This window comes from Schistocerca cancellata, chromosome 6, assembly GCF_023864275.1.
Source record: "Schistocerca cancellata isolate TAMUIC-IGC-003103 chromosome 6, iqSchCanc2.1, whole genome shotgun sequence".
In the NCBI taxonomy this organism is placed as follows: Eukaryota; Metazoa; Arthropoda; class Insecta; order Orthoptera; family Acrididae; genus Schistocerca; species Schistocerca cancellata.
In genome coordinates, this window is record NC_064631.1 from 321,320,399 (window position 1) to 321,342,914 (window position 22,516).

The 22,516-nt window shown below is 44.1% G+C and overlaps 1 protein-coding gene across 1 annotated transcript in view; it reads right to left on the reverse strand.

Annotated features, from left to right (window-relative positions):
- Nucleotides 1–1,743: 1,743 nt before the first annotated feature.
- The window catches only part of LOC126088310 (uncharacterized), a 79,113-nt gene continuing 58,340 nt past the window's right edge, over nt 1,744–22,516 (reverse strand). Inside the window, exon 4 of the mRNA XM_049906441.1 lies at nt 1,744–2,118. Within this exon, the coding sequence (XP_049762398.1) occupies nt 1,744–2,118 (375 nt within the window). The remainder of the gene's footprint in view (nt 2,119–22,516) is intronic.

A 22,516-nucleotide genomic window follows, 5' to 3' on the forward strand; every position in this document is an offset into this window, starting at 1 on the left:
CATACGACCGAGGCACACAGGGCCAACACCCGGCATCATGGTGTGGGGAGCGATCTCCTACACTGGCCGTACACCACTGGTGATCGTCGAGGGGACACTGAATAGTGCAAGGTACATCCAAACCGTCATCGAACCCATTGTTCTACCATTCCTAGACCGGCAAGGGAACTTGCTGTTCCAACAGGACAATGCACGTCCGCATGTATCCCGTGCCACCCAACGTGCTCTAGAAGGTGTAAGTCAACTACCCTGGCCAGCAAGATCTCCGGATCTGTCCCCCATTGAGCATGTTTGGGACTGGATGAAGCGTCGTCTCACGCGGTCTGCACGTCCAGCACGAACGCTGGTCCAACTGAGGCGCCAGGTGGAAATGGCATGGCAAGCCGTTCCACAGGACTACATCCAGCATCTCTACGATCGTCTCCATGGGAGAATAGCAGCCTGCATTGCTGCGAAAGGTGGATATACACTGTACTAGTGCCGACAGTGTGCATGCTCTGTTGCCTGTGTCTATGTGCCTGTGGTTCTGTCAGTGTGATCATGTGATGTATCTGACCCCAGGAATGTGTCAATAAAGTTTCCCCTTCCTGGGACAATGAATTCACGGTGTTCTTATTTCAATTTCCAGGAGTGTATGTGATAATTACTACTAAGAAATCGTCATTTCAGCTGAGATATGTTGACGCAAATATGAGCTATTAGAAGTGGCTTCCTCGCCATTGTACACCAACCACGTTACAAAACGTATGAAAGTGTGTGCACTGGTATTTTACATCCTTGCCCTGTGTCGTTAAGCCATGACAACTTCCACCGAAGTCGTTTATCTCAGCTATAGTGCGTGGCACTCTGCAGCAAAATATTGTGTACGACGTATGACGTACAAGAAACTAGACGGACGCTGCAAATCGTATACTTACCCAATGCTTTCAGTTAAGGGTTGCCGCTTTGCAAGTCCACAGCTATGTGTATACATTTCTTACACTACTCAGAACACCACTGCTTGTGTCTCATGCATATGTGTGCAGAGTATACAGTTTTACTTTTACGATGAAGCGCAGTAATTTGTCTGCAGTAAGTAACTCATCCACTGCCACTACTGAGTTGACAATATTCATGCAACTTGCGTGAGAATGCAGTTAAGGTCGGAAAAATGCCAACATCGTAACAATAAAGAGTAATGCAGAGTCTAATGTTTTAGGTAAATGTCTCCGGAACAGAAAAATTTCAATAATCCTAGTGGGAGCAAGCTTTGATGCTGGCTTCGGTTAAGAAGTACTATCGGGTCATTGATAATGAGTTGTCGGTTGAAAGCAACAACAGGTTATGTGAGTGTTATCTGAAACAAGCTTTATAGTTAATACTAAGGAAGAGCTAAGGAAGGACACACCGTATAGCATTTCCGTGCGTGACACGGGAACATTGTTCGACAGTACGGCTTTTGGAGTTTGTATTTTTCGTTGTTTTTTTTTCCCCTAGACCGCAGACAGAAATAGCCAGTATCGCTCCCTTGAAAAGGGAACAGAAAAAATTCTTCCCCACCTTTTCCCAGTCCGTGCCTGTCCTTTTCCATCGACCTCGTCGGATACGAGATGTAAAGCCTTAACTACTAACAAAATGATGATCAAGAGCACTTGTAACAACTTGCAAAACAATGGTCTGTGTTACAAGCTCTTATGCGCAGAGAAAGCTTGTGGAATGAGACGACGGTCACGAAATGTAGGTAAAAGTACGTCGTGGCGTCGGTTATTTCCAGTCCAGAAGCTCTTCAACATCTTCCGTCAGGATTTTCCTGTAGACGGGATCAGAAAGGAAGACGTGGCGCAGCTCATGGTCGCGGTCGCGGACCATGAAGCGCTGGAAGTCGGCCGCCGACACGTACTTCCGGGCGACGTCGCCGGTCATGGCGGTGAGCTGGTGGTGGACGGGCGCCATGACGACCCCACCGAGGCGCAGCTGCCGGTAGCTGCTCACCAGCTCCGACCACGGCAGCTCGCGCGCCGCGTCCACCCCGCCAGCCACCAGCCGTGACGTCAGAGCGCTGTGATACTCGCGCAGCAGGTCCTCCAGGTGGGCGGAGCGCAGCTCGCGGGAAGTGGACAGGTGCAGGAAAAACCCGATCTGCGGGACGGGTAGCTAAGTCACAAAAAATGGCTCAAATGGCTCTGAGCACTATAGGACTTAACATCTGAGGTCATCAGTCCTCTAGACTTGGAACTACTTAAACCTAACTATCCTAAGGACATCACACACATCAGTGCCCGAGGCAGGATTCGAACCTGCGACCGTAGCGGTCGGGCGGTTCCAGACTGAAGCGCCTAGAACCCCTCGGCCACAACGGCCGGCGCTACGTCACACTCAGACTGTCAGAACCCCAACCAAACATTACTCATGGATACAAGCCATTCATTGGTTGAGTAGATTACTCTGTTAATTGTACTTCTTGTGGATCTTAATTGCGGCCTCTCGAGGTTATCTGGAAAGAGCCAACTTTACATTCATGGCACATCTTCTGAGAAAAAAATTTGACAATTCACTCTCATTACTTCTATATGGTCTTTTCATGTATGTAGTGATTAATATTTTGTTTATTGTCTCTCCCATTTCTTCCCCTCTTTAACACACGTACACAACTAGAATACTACGAACTTCGATAGCGTAAAAGAAGCTCTTAGGGAGACAGGATATCGGTTTTCATTCCAAGATAGTTTTGTCACCCATTAAATTCTTCATGTTACTGGGTAGATGGCCAAAAATATTTGTTGCTGGATACTTGTTTCTTCTCTGTTGCCACACTAAGGATGAGTGATGATTAGTGAAAATCCTTTCTCCTTACTATTGTATGAGGTGAGTCAGTGTCTCCACCTACGGACTTTATGCAATCCACAACACCTTAAAGTACCATGCACAAGATTTTCATACTCTGTAATAGACTCTGTTGCCATATTTCGGGGTGCACTCAGCCTCGTGATGCTAGTTGAGCAGCTACTCGAACGAATAGTTGCGGCTCCGGTCACAGAAAACTATCACAACGACCGGGAGAGCGGTGTGCTGACCACACGCCCCTCCTATCCGCATCGTCAGCTGAGGATGACACGGCGGTCGATGGTCCCGATGGGCCACTTGTGACCTGAAGGCGGAGTGCTTCACTAGACTCGCCAACTATTAGCCTTAAAGAATATATATATAAACTATTTGTAGGACATTTGATGTAGTTATGTTTTTTATTCGCATAAGTTTCCGGTAGAGGCCGTTATTTTCGAATTATACAAGAAAAAATTTCAAAAGTGATCTTCAAACACTTTTTCCTTGAATAACTCCAAATCGGTGGCCTCCAGCGCAAATGTGTCCCAGTACAAAATTTAACCACGTTAAATTTCCTGCAAAGTATTTCTGGTTGGTTTGTGGGATTAAAGGGACCAGACTGCAACGGTCATCGGTCCCCAAAGTATTTCTGTTCATTTTTTTCTGTAGGAGCAATAGTTTGCGCATAGTGAGCTAGAGAAAATCAAAATTTTGCGTATGGTTTTTGAAGGTGTTATGAGTTGTGAGTGGCGTAAAACCAATAGGTAGCGGCAGCTGACTCAACAGTGTAGTATGTTTCAGGAGAAAAATTAAATTTTTTACGTGGTGCTAGTACACACTACTCCATTAGTCGTCCTATTTAACATGTGTATAATATTTATTACTTGCTAAGATGCTGCTATTGAACGTAACCCAGAACTAATTCTCACACAAGTTGATAAGCAAAGGAAATAGAGTAAGCCCATTGTTTCTTTTTATGAATTTCACCTCCGACGTTAATTCATTTCCAAATTCCCTTGAAAAAACGTTCTCTTCCTCTGCCACTTTGACGTTCCACTTTGAGGTCAGTACTATTCATAATATAAACGACCGATTCGTCTCCTGTATCTACGTGTACATTCTTGAGTTCGCCTTCCAATCACACTCGCAGGCAAAACCTTACTGGAATAATGTTCGGGGACATCGGTGGCAAAATATTGTGATCACTTCTGTATAATGGCCTTGTAGGGATCATCAGCATTTAGTAATCAACTGGTGACAAAACTGTGTAGAGGCTCCCTCATGCTGGAAGGAGGTACCCAACCTTGTAGCCAAAGGAGCTTATCCCAAGAATGCTGGGGTCTCATTTCCAAGCTATTCTACATAACGGGGCTACGTAGGACGATGTGGTGACACAAGGGTCCCAATCCACTGTCTGTCATACCACATCTAACATTTACAAAGGAAAGTTCTCCAAAGTGTTTCTTCAGAAAAGCGTTGGTGTTTTCATCGGATCACCGAAGTGAGTTAAGAGTGTTATTGATGCCGTCATAAGTGAAAGTGACCATCAGTAAACATTATTAGTGAGATTCATCAGTGATTTCCGATTAGCCAACGATAAAATTGTAATCGTGTACTAACATCTTTGTCTTGAAGGTACTGAATCCGCTATAAATATTGATAGAGGCCACTCATATGTACCATCCGCCGTATTCTTGTAAGTGGGATACCGCAATATAAACTAATTCTGCGTGTACTTGTTGAAGCTCTGTATTGCACCAACATAATAATGTCTTCTAATTCATAAACATTCCGCTCGTGTGTACATTCAGATGAGAAGTAACTGCTGGGCACCTCACAGTCCTCTCTTCAATCTGGCACTCATCATCAATTATGTAATCGTCTATAACATTCTCTTCAAACAGCGTTCCCGTTACTAAGACCATGCACATTTACCGTAGTGGCATACTCGTCATTCATAAACACGTGTGACATGATCAAGAGATATTGTATAAGAGTCCAACAAATTAGAATCACCGCTGAAAAACACACCATCGCAGTCTGAACTTAAAGACAAGGATGAGGATCAATAAATAAACTTGAGTACCAAAACGCTAACTGAACACTAATCGACGTATCCATGTAACTAATAAAATTAGACCACGTTATACGGGAAGTTTTACTCAAATTGGTCTCCACTGACAAATCCTAAATTATTTACTATTCATCCTTAAATGTTTATATTTATGAATGTTACTGTTGATTTCAAACTGTTATGATTATTAGTTCCTGAAAAAGAAGCATACTCTGAAGCTGTGATGGATGAAATACAAAAAGTAAATATACTATGCACATCCGTTAACTGGTTTTCTGAACGTGTTTCCAAGAATGCTGTAAGCAGGATGGCTGTGAAGTTTCCAGCACACATATTGCGCTACAAACATCTCCAGAAGGGATCCTAAAGCCTTCCTCACGGCTCCACCTTCAACACACACAAATAAACAAAAGATGTTATGTGGACGTGTGTCCGGAAACGCTTAATTTCCATGTTAGAGCTCATTTTAGTTTCGTCAGTATGTTCTGTAATTCCTCGATTCACCGTCAGTTGGCCCAATTGAAGGAAGGTAATGTTGACTTCGGTGCTTGTGTTGAGATATGACTCATTGCTCTACAGTACTAGCATCAAGCACATCAGTACGTAGCATCAACAGGTTAGTGTTCATCACGAACGTGGTTTTGGAGTAAGTGCAATGTTTACAAATGCGGAGTTGGCAGATGCCCATTTATTGTATGGATTAACACAGGGTAATAGCCATGGCGCGATACGTTTGTATCGAGACAGATTTCCAGTACGAAGGTGTCCCGACAGGAAGACGTTCGAAGCAATTGATCGGCGTCTTAGGGAGCACGGAACATTCCAGCCTACGACTGGCGACTGGGGAAGACCTAGAACGACGAGGACACCTGCAATGGACGAGGCAATTCTTCATGCAGTTCACGATAACCCTAATGTCAGCGTCAGAGAAGTTGCTGCTGTACAAGGTAACGTTCACCACGTCACTCTATGGAGAGTGCTACGGGAGAACCAGTTGTTTCCGTCCCATGTACAGCGTGTGCAAGCACTATCAGCAGCTGATTGGCCTCCACGGGTACACTTCAGCGAATGGTTCATCCAACAATGTGTCAATCCTCATTTCAGTGCAAATGTTCTCTTTACGGATGAGACTTCATTCCAACGTGATCAAATTGTAAATTTTCACAATCAACATGTGTGGACTGACGAAAATCCGCACGCAGTTGTGCAATCACGTCATCAACACAGATATTCTGTGAACGTTTGGGCAGACAGTGTTGGTGATGTCTTGATTTGGCTCAATGTTCTTCCACCTACGCTCAATGGGGCACGTTATCATGATTTCATACGGGATATTCTACCTATTCTGCTAGAACATGCGCCTTTACAAGGACGACACAACATGTGGTTCATGCACGATGGAGCTCCTGCACATTTCAGTCGAAGTGTTCGTACGCTTCTCAACAACAGATTCGGTGACCGATGGATTGGTAGAGGCGGACCAATTCCATGGCCTCCACGCTTTCCTGACCTCAACCCTCTTCACTTTCATTTATGGGGCCATTTGAAACTCTTGTCTACGCAACCCCGGTACCAAATGTAGAGACTCTCCGTGCTCGTATTGTGGACGGCTGTGATACAAAACGCAAATCTCCAGGGCTGCATCAGCGCATCAAGGATTCCATGCGACGGAGGGTGGATGCATGTATCCTCGCTAGCGGAGGAGATTTTGAACATTTCCTGTAACAAAGTGTTTGAAGTGTTGCTGTGTGTTTCCATTCCATGATTAATGTGATTTGAAGAGAAGTAATAAAATGAGCTCTAACATGGAGAGAAAGCGTTACCGATGCCCATGTCCACATGACATATATTCTTTCTTTGTGTGTGAAGAATGTTTCCTGAAAGTTTGGCCGTACCTTTTTGTAACACCCTGTATAAAGTGTATCCGGCGGACATGGAGCACAGGCATTAAGGTAATGCTGAAACGGAGCTATTTATCTGACGTCCAGTGGGGGTGGAACATTGACTTTTGGGTCATGGATGGAGGGATTTCCGAAACGGCTAAGTTTGTAAACGATTCTCATGCCACCAAGGTTAAAATATACCGTGCGTGGCCGAATGACGCTATGGAAAACAGGCGCCGAGGCAATTGTGGAGCATAATGAAGAGCTGAAGAGTGACTGTGGAGATACATGCAACTGTTGAGCAACTGACCTCCCAGATGAACCAATCGCGACCGTTAAGCGTTCGCTGCTACCTGTGGGCCTCTGCAGCAGTCACCTGGTGCGTGCACACAACCTGACTGCTGTTCATCAGCGATGCAGGCTGGGATTTCGACGCCAGTACCGCTACTAGCCTTCCTTTGAGTGCCGACAGGTGGCTTTCTCAGATGCCCAATCGGACAGATGGGCGTGGGCGTGTACGGCGTGAAACATGTAAAACCAAACACCCTAAATGCATTATCATCTGGAAAGTCTTTTCATAGCTTTCGTCATTCTGGAAAACACACTGGTTACAACGATTGGGGACCATGAAACCCATACATGCAGTTTGTTCTTCTTCGACACCATGACATCTACCAGCAAGACAATGCAACGTGTCACACAGCTCGTCGAGTACATGAGTGGGTTAGAAAAACACCGGGATAAGTCTAGTGTACTCCATTGCCCACCAAACTCCCCGAATTTACACCAAATCGAGAACCTGTGAGACTACCTGAATCATGCTGTTCGTGCCTTGGTTTCTCAACCGAGAAGCGTAGTGCAGTTGGCCACGGCAGTGGAGTCGACACGGTTCCACAACCCTGTCGGTATCTTCCAGAACCTCACTGACACCCTTTCTGTGCGACTCACAGCGATCCTCGCTGAAAGGGTCTCACAGTGATCCGCGCTGCCATGGTCGGTTATTCAGGATTTTGACACGTGACCACACTCAAGTGACAGGGTGATGTATGTATTAAAAATTTTTAATTACCTAAATTTTACGATCACTAGATATCATCTTTTTCTTTCTGTTTGATACTTATGACTCGTTTATTTCAAATAGTGTACTGCTTAGTCGGGAATGACTTTGTGTAAGAGTAAAAAACGCATCTGACTTAAAATAACACGCTAATCAGGCAGTTGGCACTTCATTTTAGCCTAAATGAGGCTATGCTAAAAAAAGCTTTGGAGGAAGGCTGCAACATTCACTGATTGTAACTATGGTGACAAAGGCCTCTAAAACCTTTATAGATTCTGTTCCCTTTCCCTTCCATAATGAACTACCACACAATACGCAAATATAAATTTGTTACGTTCCATGTCATAACAAAAAATTGAAAAAGAAAATGATAAAGAAGCTTTGACATGTCGAAAACACGACATCTGAAAAATTCGATCGTTGCAAAATAGTAAAACTATGTATCAAAATAAGTAAGGATTTTAAGTACAAAACACGTGTGGAACTACATTCACAAATTTTGCTGTAACGCCCATATGTATGGGGAAATTCATTCAAAAACTGCTGTAAGATGGCGACGTACGTGGCTAAATGTCATGTATTCTTCATTGTGCAAAAACATATGTTAACAAAAAAATGGTTCAAATGGCTCTGAGCACTGTGGGACTTAACATCCGAGATCATCAGTCCCCTAGAACTTAGAACTACTTAAACCTAACTAACCTAAGGACATCACATACATCCATGCCCAAGGCAGGATTCGAACCTGCAACCGTAGTGATTGCGCGGTTCCAGACTGTAGCTCCTAGAACCGCTCGGCCACTCCAGCCGGCCATATATTAACATTATCAGCAGAAGATGACAAACGTTTTTCACTGCGAGATAAAGTTATTTCTCTTACAAGGGGTAGCTATAACGTCATCGTGGTTTTCAGTAGTGCCACGTGTGTTTTGGTAATAATGAAAAAATCTTTAATTTCCTTATAATGTAGTTCTGTAATCAAACTATGCTCTTCGACAACAGCACATTAACTCGCTCAACATCAAGGGAGCGAGGTGGTATTTTGTCCCCTCCTTATGATGATATTGTAATTTTTTTAATGTACTAAAACTGTGAAAAATATTTATTGTTCACCACGATACCATAAATGCTTCACATATACTGTGTGATCAGAAGTTTCCGGACACCTGGCTGAAAATGACTTAACAGTTCCTGCCACCCTCCATTGGTAATGCTGGAATTCAGTATGGTGTTGGTCCACCCTTAGCCTTGATGAGAGCTTCCACTCTCGCAGATATACGTTCAGTCAGGTGCCGGAAAGTTTCTTGGAGAATGACAGCCCATTCTTCACGGAGTGCTGCACTGAGGAGAGGTATCGATGTCGGTCGTTGAGGGCAGGCATAAAGTTAGCGTTCCGAAACATCCCAAATGTGTTCTAAAGGATTAAGATCGGGACTCCGTGCAGGCCAGTCCATTACAGTGATCGTATTGTAAGGTAACCACTCCACCGCAGGCCGGGCGTTAGGAACAGGTGCTCAAGCGTGTTGAAAGATGCAATCGCCACCCCCGAATTGCTCTCAACAGTGGGAAGCAAGAAGGTGCTTAAAATATCAATGTAGGCCGGAGCCGTGATAGTTCCACGCAAATTAACAAGGAGTGCAAGGCCTATCCATGAAAAACACGAACACACTGAAACAATATTGCCTCCGAAGGTCATAGCACTTGTATCGGATCCTGATGCAGTTTGGAATTCCGGTGCGATGGTCTGGATAGATGTTTGCCTATTACACATTACGATCCTCTTCGACTGTCGGCTGTCTCTGTCAGTCAGCAGACGAGGTCAGCCTGTACGCTTTTGCGCTGTACGTGTCCCTTCACGTTTCCATTTTTCACTGTCACATGGGAAACAGTGGACCTAGAGATGTTTAGGAGTGTGGAAATCCCGCGTACAGGCGTATGACACAAGTGACACCTAATCACCTGAGCACGTTCGAAGGCCGTGAGTTCCGCATAGCGCCCCACTAATATGAAAAACGTATGTTTTTCGGGGTGTCCGGATACTTTTGATCACATAGTGTATTTCGGTTAAACTCACTGCACATTTGTAAGTTTTAGTAGTTCATATGACATTTCCCAGTGAATGTCATGCACAATATTTTCGGGTTCAGGACTTGTTTACACATAGATACTCCTTGAAAAAATATGCCAACAGCCTCTTGACTGTTTTGATGCGGCCTGAAAGGAATTTCTCTCCTAGACAACCTTTTCATCTCAATATAGCACTTTCAACCTACGTCCTCAGTTATTCCAATCTCTATCTTCCTCTACAGCTCCCTGTAGCACCACGAAAGACATTCCCTATGTCTTAACTGATGACCTATCATCCTGTCCCTTCTCCTTGGTAGTGTATTCCACATATACCTTTCATCTCCGATTCTGCGCAGAACCTCCTCATTTCTTACCTTATCAGTCCACCAAATTTTCAACATTCGTCTCAAAAATTTCGATTGTCTTCTGTTCTGGTTTTCCCACAGCCCATGTTTCACTACCATACAACGTTCCAAACGTACGTTCTCAGAAATTTCTTCCTCAAATTAAGGTCTATATTTGATACTAATAGACCTCTCTTTGTCAGGAATGCCCTTTTTACCAGTGCTAGTCTCCTTTTGATGTCCTCCTTGCTTCTCCCTCATTGGTTATTTTGCCACCTAGCTAGAAAAATTGCTTATCTTCATCTGCTTCGTGACAATCAATTGTCATGTTAAGTTTTTCGCTTTTCTCATTTCTGATACTTCTCATTACTTTCGTCTTTCTTCGAGTTACTCTCAATCCATATAGTGTACTTACTAGACTGTTTATTCCTGTCAGGGGATCATGTAATGCTTCTTCATTCCTCTCATGATGGCAATGTCGTAAGCGGATCGTATGATTGTTCTCTTTCCACCTTGAATTTTAATTCCACTTCTGAAACTTTTCTTTATTTCCATCATTGCTTCTTCTACGTACAGATTGAACAGTAGGGGCGAAAGACTACATCCTTATCTTACATCCTTTCTAAAACTATCACTTCGTTCTTGGTCGTCCACTCTTATTGTCCCTTTTTGTTTTTGTACATATTGTATATTATCCGTCCCTCCTTATGGCTTACCCCTATTTTTGTCAGAATTTCGAACATTTTGCACCATTTTAGATTGTTGAAGGCTTTTACCAGATCGACAGATACTATGAATTTGATTTTCCTTTATTCTTGCTTCCATTATCAACCGCAAAGTCAAAATTGCCTCTGTGGTGCCTTTACCTTTCCTAAATTCAAACTGATCGTCAAATAACACATCCCTAATTCGCTTTTCCATTCTTCTGTAAATTGTTCTCGTAACTTTGATACGTGATCTGATAAGCTAATTGTGCGATAATTCTCTGACTTGTGGGCTCTTGCAGTTTACGGAACGGTGTGGGCGATATTTTTCCGAAAGTTAGATAATATGTCGTCAAACCCATACATTCAACACAGCAACGTGAGTAGTCGTTTAGTTGCCACTTCCCACAATGATTTTAGGAATTGTGATGGAATGTCATCAATCCCTTCTGCCTTATTTGATCTTAAGACTTACAACCCTCTCTTAAATTCTGATTCTAATATTGGATTCCCCATCTCTTCTTAATCGACTCCTGTTTCTTCTTCGATCACATAGGACAAATGCTTCCCCTCTTTTGGGCCTTCAACGTACTCTTCACACCTACCTGTACTCTCACCTCTCCATTTAACAGTGGAATTCCCGTTGCAATCTTAATGTTATCCTCCTTGCTTTTAATTTCACCGAAGGCTGTTTTTACCTCCCTATTTGCTGAGACAGTCCTTCTGACAGTCATTTCTTTTTCGATTTCTTCACATTTTTCATGCAGCTATCTCGTTTTACCTTCCCTGCAATTCCATTTTATTTCATTCCTGAGTGACTTGTATATCTTTAGTTCCGAATTTCCCTGAACGTTTTTGTCCTCCCTCCTTTCAACGATCAACCAATGTGTTTTTCTGTTACCCGTAGGTTCTTCGCAGTTACTATCTGTGTACCTATTTTTATCTCTGAAAAATTATTTCCCCTTCTTAACTGAACTGCCTACTGAGATAAACATTATCGCAGTATCTATAGCGTCGTAGAACCTCAAGCGCATCGCGTTATTTCTTAATACTTCCGTATCCCACTTCTTTGGGTACCGATTCTTCCTGACTAATCCCTTAATCTTCAGCTAACTCTTCATCACTACTAAATTGTAATCTGAGCCCATATCTGTTCCTGGGTACGGCTTACAATCCAGTACCTGATTTCATCTACATCTACATCCACATCTACATGGATACTCTGCAAATCACATTTAAATGCCTGCGAATGGTTCATCGAAGCACCTTCATAATTTTCTATTCTTAGAATCTCGTATAGATCATAGAAAGAACGAGCACCTATATCTTTCCGTGCGAGCTCTGATTTCCCCTATTTTATCTTGGTGATCGTTTCTCCCTATGTATGTTGGCGTCAAAAAAATTTTTTCGCATTGGGAGGAGAAATTTGATGATCGGAATTTTGTGAGAAGATTCCTCCGCAACGAATAACGCCCTTGTTTTAATAATGGCTATCCCAAATCCTGTATCGTTTCAGTAACACTTTCTCACCTATTTCGCAATAATATAAAACGTGCAGCCCTTCTTTGAACTTTTTCGATGTGCTCCGGCAGTCCTATCTGGTAAGGATCCCACTAAGTGCAGCAGTATTCTAAAAGAGGACGGCCAAGTGTATTGTAGGCAGTTTCTTTAGTTGATCTGTTATATTTTCTATGTGTCCTACCAATAAAACGCAGTCTTTAGTTAGCCTTCCCCACAACATTTCTGTGTGTTCCTTCCAGTTTAGGTTGCCAGTATTTGTAATTCTTAGGTATTTAGTTGAATTTACGGCCTTTAGATTTGACAGAAGTTTAACGGATTCCTTTTAGCACTCATGTGGATCACCTTACACATTTCGTTATTTAGGTTCAGTTGCCAATTTTCACAACGTACAGATATCTTTTCTAAATCGTTTTTAAATTGGTTTTGATCTTCTGATGACTTTACTTAGTCGTCAGAAGATCAAAACAAATTGCAGAACGACTTAGAAAAAGTTTTACCAGTTGAAAAACGATAGCGTCATCTGCATAGGCCTACAACCTAATACGGCTGCTCAGATTGCCTCCCATATCGTTTATATAGTCAAGGAACAGCAAATGGCCTATAATACTAGCTTGGGAAACTTCTGTCTTAATCGATGACTTTCCGTCAATTACTACGAACTGTAATCTCCCTTACTGGAAATCACGTATCCGGTTACATAACTGAGATGATAGTCCATATGCATGCAATCTCACTACAAGCCGCTTGTGTGGTACAGTGTCAAAAGCCTTCCGGAAAGCCAGAAATACGGAATCCATTCGAAATCCCTTGTCAATAGCACTCAACACTTCTTGCGAGTAAAGAGCTAGTATTGTTTCAACGAGCGATGTTTTCTAAATACGTGTACACTGTGTGGCAATAGACAGTTTTCCTCGTGGTAATTTATAATTTTCGAACACAATATATGTTCCAAAATCCTGCTGCATATCGACGTTAATGATGCGGGCCGATAATTTAGTGGATTACTCCTACTATCTTTCTTGAATATCGGTGTCACATGATGCAGCCTTCCATCTTTGGTTACGGATGTTTCGTCGAGCGAACGGTGGTATATAATTGTTAAGTATGGAGATGTGGCATCAGAATGCTCTGAAGGGAACCTAATTGGTATATAGCCTAGACTAGAAGATTTGTTTGTACTGCTTTAAGTAGCTTCATTACTCCGAGGTTGTCACTTCAATGTTTTTCGTGTTGGTAACTGTTCTAGATTCTAAATCTGGAATATTTACTTCGTCTTCTTTGGTGAAGGAATTACGCAATTCAGTGTTTAGTAACTTTGCTTTGGCAACACTGTCTTCTATGGTACCTCCATTGCTATCGCGCAGAGAAGGCATTGATTGTGTCTCGCCGCAAGCATACTCCACATACAATCAGATTCTCTTCGGATTTTCAGCCAAGTTTCGAGACAATTTTCGTGGTGGTAATATTATAAGCGTCTGGCACTGAAGTCCGTGCTAAATGTCGAGATTCTGTAAAAGATCGCCAATCTTGGAGAGTTTGCGTCTGTTCAAATTTGGCATGCTTTTTTCGTTGTTTCTTCAACAGTGTTCTGACCCGTTGGGGATCAGCTCCATCGTTTGTTGGTGTATTTGGTATAAATCTCTCAATTGCTGCCGATACTATATCTCTGAATTTAAGGCACGTCTAGTCTACACTTACATTCTTAATTTGGAAGAAGTGAAGATTGTCTCTCAGGAAGGCGTCAAGTGAATCTTATCTGCTTTTTTGAATATTTATATTTTCCGTTCATTTTTGGAGGATTTGGGGGTTACAATATTCAATCTCGCTACAACGCCCCTGTGTTCACTAATCCCTGTATCCGATTTGTTGCTCGTTATTAACTCAGGGTTATTTGTTGCTAAGAGGTCACACAAGCAGAGATTCAAAACCCTAACTACCAAAGCACTCAGGTGAAACTAAATACACTCCTGGAAATGGAAAAAAGAACACATTGACACCTGTGTGTCAGACCCACCATACTTGCTCCGGACACTGCGAGAGGGCTGTACAAGCAATGATCACACGCACGGCACAGCGGACACACCAGGAACCGCGGTGTTGGCCGTCGAATGGCGCTAGCTGCGCAGCATTTGTGCACCGCCGCCGTCAGTGTCAGCCAGATTGCCGTGGCATACGGAGCTCCATCGCAGTCTTTAACACTGGTAGCATGCCGCGACAACGTGGACGTGAACCGTATGTGCAGTTGACGGACTTTGAGCGAGGGCGTATAGTGGACATGCGGGAGGCCGGGTGGACGTACCGCCGAATTGCTCAACACGTGGGGCGTGAGGTCTCCACAGTACATCGATGTTGTCGCCAGTGGTCGGCGGAAGGTGCACGTGCCCGTCGACCTGGGACCGGACCGCAGCAACGCACGGATGCACGCCAAGACCGTAGGATCCTACGCAGTGCCGTAGGGGACCGCACCGCCACTTCCCAGCAAATTAGGGACACTGTTGCTCCTGGGGTATCGGCGAGGACCATTCGCAACCGTCTCCATGAAGCTGGGCTACGGTCCCGCACACCGTTAGGCCGTCTTCCGCTCACGCCCCAACATCGTGCAACCCGCCTCCAGTGGTGTCGCGACAGGCGTGAATGGAGGGACGAATGGAGACGTGTCGTCTTCAGCGATGAGAGTCGCTTCTGCCTTGGTGCCAATGATGGTCGTATGCGTGTTTGGCGCCGTGCAGGTGAGCGCCACAATCAGGACTGCATACGACCGAGGCACACAGGGCCAACACCCGGCATCATGGTGTGGGGAGTGATCTCCTACACTGGCCGTACACCACTGGTGATCGTCGAGGGGACACTGAATGGTGCACGGTACATCCAAACCGTCATCGAACCCATCGTTCTACCATTCCTAGACCGGCAAGGGAACTTGCTGTTCCAACAGGACAATGCACGTCCGCATGTATCCCGTGCCACCCAACGTGCTCTAGAAGGTGTAAGTCAACTACCCTGGCCAGCAAGATCTCCGGACCTGTCCCCCATTGAGCATGTTTGGGACTGGATGAAGCGTCGTCTCACGCGGTCTGCACGTCCAGTACGAACGCTGGTCCAACTGAGGCGCCAGGTGGAAATGGCATGGCAAGCCGTTCCACAGGACTACATCCAGCATCTCTACGATCGTCTCCATGGGAGAATAGCAGCCTGCATTGCTGCGAAAAGTGGATATACACTGTGCTAGTGCCGACATTGTGCATGCTCTGTTGCTTGTGTCTATGTGCCTGTGGTTCTGACAGTGTGATCTTGTGATGTATCTGACCCCAGGAATGTGTCAATAAAGTTTCCCCTTCCTGGGACAATGAATTCACGGTGTTCTTATTTCAATTTCCAGGAGTGTATTTCGCCCCTGCTTAGGAATCTGCAATATGCCACAAAATCGGTTTACTTTCTGACGCAAACAAAAATGCGAGAATTGTGCAAGATAACTACTTTCATTTGAAAGCAGGACTTCAATAAAAATGGCAAGGTAATGTTAATCAGAACAGAAGGAGAACTTGGGATCTAAACGGCAATAGATTTATTCTTTCTTAATATCACAAGACAAAAAAATGACTAAAGAAACGTCACACAAACATTTTCATTTCACAAACGCTTTTACTGATATGGGGTCTATGGTGGACAAAGTGATGAGTTGGGGATCGACACAAGACACTAACCAGAACACTAATCGCTCTGTCTGACTCTACTATTCCAAAATAAGCGTTCGGCGACTGAAGTCATGGACAGCTGCAATCTGTTATTGATGGTGCGTGCCCGAAAAATGCGAGTACGCAGTCTCGCAAGCGGTTAATTCGGAATGCAGGTACTTCCCTTTGAGCATCTGAAACCCCTATGGATTCCAGTGTGCAGGTGTAACTGTTTGCTGGTCTGCCAAACCAATTTTACTCTGTGCCACGACTATGCGTGATGGAATATGTCAAATGTTTAGACAGCCGACTCAAGACAAATAAGTACACACACACATCACTCGTCGTGTGCGTGATGCTAGAAGCAGTACCTCTGAAGTTTCAGAAGGTGACTGGCACAGGCCCCAAGTGGCACACAAGCAAAAGACACACCGTTTAGGTAGACACCTGTAGTTCTTTACAAGCAAAGCGCCAGTACAAGAGAGATCTTCTCTTTCTGTCCTCTTTCCTCCTCAGCTCGGTAACAAAAGCCCATTTACATCTTAGACTTCCTCCACCTTAGCACAAGCCAATCACGAGCTGGAGCGCGGCATTTGAAGCTCGGAGAGCGCCCCTTGCTTTGTATACTTCGTTTTGACCGATCAGAGACTTTAAGGTTAATTGGAAGAAAAGGAAAAAAGATTCAGCTTCCCAGCCTCTTTCCCACGCATCATTTTGTTAACAAATTGACCAGGATGGAACCACATCCCTCCATAAAAAGCTTGTTATCCGCTCTGTTGCATCCATTTCGAAGTTTCCAAAGGCCGGCCGCGGTGGCTGTGCGGTTCTAGGCGCTCCAGTCCGGAGCCGCGCTGCTGCTACGGTCGCAGGTTCAAATCCTGCTTCGGGAATGGGTGTGTGTGATGTCCTTATGTTAGTTAGGTTTAAGTAGTTCTAAGTTCTAGGGGACTGATGACCACAGCAGTTGAGTCCCATAGTGCTCAGAGCCATTTGAACCATTTCGAAGTTTCCAAAGAATGGCCATAAACTCGCTAAAAGCCTCCTGCTTTCACAACAATATTTTGTAACAGAGTCTGAACGTCTGGGTGCCATTCACCTGTCCCACGGAAATGGGCGAAACGCTCACAGTTGTCTCGTCGGCTTCCTGCCTAACAAGGGCCCAACCTCTGCTTTATTGCCGTTCTACCATGCGCTTGGTATTGCAGTGGCGACTTCTCAGCGCTAGTCAGTCTACCTGGACACGGATGCCGACTTACTGGCGCCAACCAACGTGTCTGCACAATCAGACTGCGGAACTCAGCCGTCCGGAAATATTTCCATCCAGCTTCCACAGAAAAAAAGCGTTTCCCTCGGCCCACAGTCGCTGTGCGCCTTTACTGCAGTCGTTTAAATCAGCACCCTATTCCTTTGAACACAGGTAAAGCTTACTTCCCTAGAGCATGCAAGCAAGAGCATTAACTACTGCCCACCATTTCAACATGATATATGAAGTCAAATCGTAATAAAGATCGTCTTCACTAAGGACATGAAGTGACATAACGCTGAATCAGAAGTGGGAGTTCCCTGCAATCTCTCAATTGTTGCTATTAAATATTAAATTAACATGCAGAAACTCAAGAAACTAAACTATCAAAGCACACATACGAAATGGTACAATAAGCTCCTGGTTAGAAACTCATTAAAGTCAAAAAGATGTTACTATATTAAATTAACATGCAGAAACTCAAGAAACTAAACTATCAAAGCACACATTCGAAATTGTACAATAAGCTCCTTAAAGTCAAAAAGATGTTACTTCTCTATTGTTGTGTCTAAATCGCGGGGCTGCTACGGTCGCAGGTTCGAATCCTGCCTCGGGCATGGGTGTGTGTGTTGTCCTTAGGTTATTTAGGTTTAAGTAGTTCTAAGTTCTAGGGGACTTATGACCTAAGATGTTGAGTCGCATAGTGCTCAGAGCCATTTGAACCATTTTTTTTTTTTGTGTCTATCTCTGGCAGTCGCTGTTTCCTATTTCGAAATCTGTGTCTCACCATGATGTAATCTAACTGAAATCATCCCGTATCAACCGACCTTTTCGAAGTATACCTCCTCTTGCTGTAATTCTTGAACAGAGTATTCACTATTACTAGCTGAAATTTATTACAACAATCAGTCTTTCTCCTCTCTCATTCCTCGTCCCAAGCCCGTACTCTACTCTAACCTTATCTTCTGTTCCTTCCCCTACAACTGCATTCCAGTCTTCCATGAGTATTAGATTTCCATCTCCCGTTACGCATTGTATTACCCTTTCAGTATCGTCGTATACTTTCCCTATCTCTTCAACTTCAGCTTGCGACACTCGGTATGTATACCTGAGCCATCGTTGTCGAGGTTGGTTTGCTGTCGATTCTGATAAGAACAATCCTATGACTGAACTGTTCAAAGACATACTCCCTGCCCTACCTTCCTATTCATAAGGAATCCTGCTCCCATTTATACTATTCTCTTCTGCTGTTGACATTACCCTATAGTCGTCTGATAATAAATCCTTGTCTTCTTCCCTTTCCACTTCACTAATGTCCACTATATGTAGATTGACCCTTAGTATTTCCCATTTCATATTTACTATTTTCCCTATGTCATTCAAAGTTCTGACATTCTATGCCCCGAGTCGTTGAACTTTATCATTTCGTTAGTTATTCAATCTTTTCTCTATTGCCTTCCACAGCCATTTGTGCTGTGAAATAATATTAAAAATTAAGTGGGAGGCGGAGGATCAAATGAAGAAGTGCTAAAAGCAGTAGGTGGAGACAAATGGGTGTGGAAGGCAATAGAAGAGGGACAGATCATGACACGTTTGCTACGGCATCCAGGGAGAGCAAAGATTCCTCTGGAAAGAAATACTATGCCTGCTCAAAACAGTGGAGCACCAAAATATATGGACGGATGTCACTGTAACGTGATACACATACACACCATTGGCGGTTATGTAACTGGAAAAAATAAATTGGTACACATGGAAAGACAACGTCGACTCTGATCTGATGACGGCATATTCCACCTGGGCTATAGCAGGTGTACTGATAACGGTTTCAACGTCGTCCCCAGTAGGTAGCGTAGTGGCGTAGCTACCGGGGCGCAATCTATGTTTATCCTTTAATACGGAATGCTCGAAGTCAGATGGCTCAGTGCGGTGCAAACGTGTGAAGAAAGCAGACAACCATCCCAAGGAGACACACTCGTGCTTTCTACAGCCAACTGAGTGAGTTTGAAAGAGTTCAGATTGTACTCTTTTGTGCGTCGGGACGGTCTTTTCAGAGAATTACCACACAAGATGGACGTTCTAACAACCCTACCACAACAAAGGTCAAAATTTAATAATTGTAGTGTTGCTCACGCTGCTAAATACTGCATTTTCGGGCAACAACAAAATTATTATGTTGCAGGTGTCATTAGAGCACAGTTAATAAAGTCATTTCATGTAATAATTGATAAACTAGGCACTCATCTTTTCGTGTTTCCCACGCTGGTCTCGTTATGAAATCATGGCTCAATCGTCGAAAATCTAGGTGGTGATGATTCCAAGCTCGGATGCAAAGAGGCGTAGGTTTTAGTCTGCTATATTCAAAAGTTTTGTAGCTGCGCTTCACAAACCTTCCTTGAAGATTCAACATTTCAAAGTTAGCACGATAGTGATGTAAAAAAAATAATCAGCACTCCGAATTTAAGTTACACTTCTTTTTTATTGCTTTCGTTGCGATAGCACGTAACACACAAAACATCACTTTACAATACAAAACATACTTGAAAACATCTTCCTCACAGTCGCTGTTAAAGTTCACATTTTATAAGCTGACTACAATATGCGTCTTTCCAACATGACGTCCAAGAGTGGACTTTCTCAAGGTCCGACTCTCTAACAACTAACTAATAATCGCTTACGCGCCCAAAAATCAGAGTTACAAGTACGTCAAAGATCATAGTGACAAAAGAAAGAATACACATAAGAATAATATCATTGCAATATAAACATATCGATGTATTAAAGTACCTCTACATTAATGAAATCAAATCTGAATGTTGTCTCAGAAATATGTTAATTACTTTACAGAAACACAGTAGAATATAGCTGCTATCGAGAGGTTCAGGTGAGGTGCCGTAATGGTTACGTAATTCAAGTACCATTACAACGTGCAGTGTTAGTTGTTTAATGATGCTGGTATGAGTGGTCAAGTGAACATTCTCACACTCATAGACGAGATTCTGGATGTTCACTTAGTGCAGACACCTTCCAGAATCGTCGTATTGTGAAGGCAGCAACGGCAGGTCGTGCAGCTAGCAAAGTGTGGATGATGACGCTTGTGAGGCCAGATGTGCCAACACGAAACTGTTGCCATTATTAGCAACAGCCACGAACACTTCTAGCCTGTCTCCACTCGGGTCACGCCACTGACATACACGACTCGATTGGTACCGTCAGAGTACCACTTTGAAGAAGGAATGGCGCGCCGTGGTCTTCAGCGACGAAAGCAGATGCTGCCGGCACCCAAATGATGGTCGTTCGCTTGTACGGCGTAGACATGGAGAGCGCTGTCTCGAAAAGTGCATTCGTCCAGGACATCCTACACCAAGCCTTAATGCCTGCGTTACGAAAAGCTACAACTCTGATTCACCGTTGGTGTTTCTAGAGGAGCGCTAACGAGCGCACGGTACTTGCAGAATGTTGATAGACTCTCTTTTTTTGCCGTTCTTGCAACAGGATGGTGATATGTTGTTGTTACAGGATAATGCTCGCCCACACACTGCCCGTAAAACTCAACGTGCTTTGCAGGACTTGCAGCAACTACCCTGACCAGCAAGATCTCCGGACTTGTACGCAATGGAACTCTCGTGTGATATGATGGGACGATAAGTGGCTCGGGTGACTCGTCAACGAACAACTCTCATATATCTACGTGAATAGCTTGAGCAGGCGTGGCATAACGTATCCCAGAAGAGTATTCGCCATCTGTACGACCGACTAGATGCCAGAGTCAGCGCCTGCATTGCCGCCCGTGGAGACTACTCCACGTACTAATATGGTTGTTTCAGCTTCGGTCAATACCTTGCACCTTTGAATAGTTGTGCTACTGTCCTGTAAATGTAACCAAATTCCTGTAATCCACACGCACTGTTGAAACAATGAATTTGAGTGAATTGGATACATATAAAAGAGTGTAATTTTTTTCTGGCATTGTACTTGTAGTTCTCTGTGGCAAGCAGAATGGCTATCAGAATGCATTAGCACTCTTCTGTTTAATGCTGTGAAATTTGGAAATTTGTCGTAAGGTCTTACGGGACCAAACTGCTGAGGCCATCGCTCCCTAAGTCTACACACTGCTTAAACTGACTCACGCTAAGGACAACACACACACACTCATTGCCGAGGGAGGACTCGAACCTCCGACGGGGGAAGTCGTGCGGACCGTGACAAGCCGCCTAGACCGCGCAGCTAATTATTCCTGTGAGCAGGAGCGGTACGGTAGAGTGTATAAGGGCCGCGAACAAGGTAATATACTGACTGATCACTGAGAACTAGCGTTGCTACCTCTGGATCACGGGGTCCAGGGTTAGATTTCCGGCTGGGTTGGGGAATTTCTCTGCCCGGGGACTGGGAGTTTGTGTCGTCCTCATTATCATCATCATCATCATCATCATCATCATCATTCGTAACAGTGGCCATATAGGACTGCGAAAAAAATTGGATTGTGAAAAAAAATTGGACTGTGAAAAAATTGTGACTTTGTACGGGCGCTGATGACCGTGGAATAGAACGCCCCACAAACCAAACATCATCATCTCTGATCTCTTTAGCCGGCTTCGGTGGCCGAGCGGTTCTAGGCGCTACAGTCTAAAACCGCGCGACCGCTACGCTTGCAGATTCGAATCCTGCCTCGGGCATGAATGTGTGTGATGTCCTTAGGTTAGGTAGATTTAATAGTTCTAAGTCCTAGGGGACTGATGACCTCAGAGTTAAGTCCCGTAGTGCTCAGAGCCATATGAACCATTTTCTGATCACTGTGAAGGACACAGAGATGCTGCCTACTCGTATGAGACAGCGTCATCAGGCACTAAGAGAAGCACGAACAGTTGATGACTGGCGTCAAACGGTGTTTACTGAGAAATCTCAGTTTTGCCCTATTCCGGATGATCATTATTGTTGAGTATGACGACGACATGGGTAGAGGTTCCCTTCATACGCTGCTTTGAAGATACAACACCTTGTTACTCCTGGCTTCACGGTTTTGGAAAACATTATGTGCTGATAGTGTGTGACGAAACTATAACGGCACAATAAAACGTCACAGACAGTCGGCGTCTCCATGTGTTACTTCTCATGCGGTGGTATCGTGGTTCCATTTGTCATTGGGA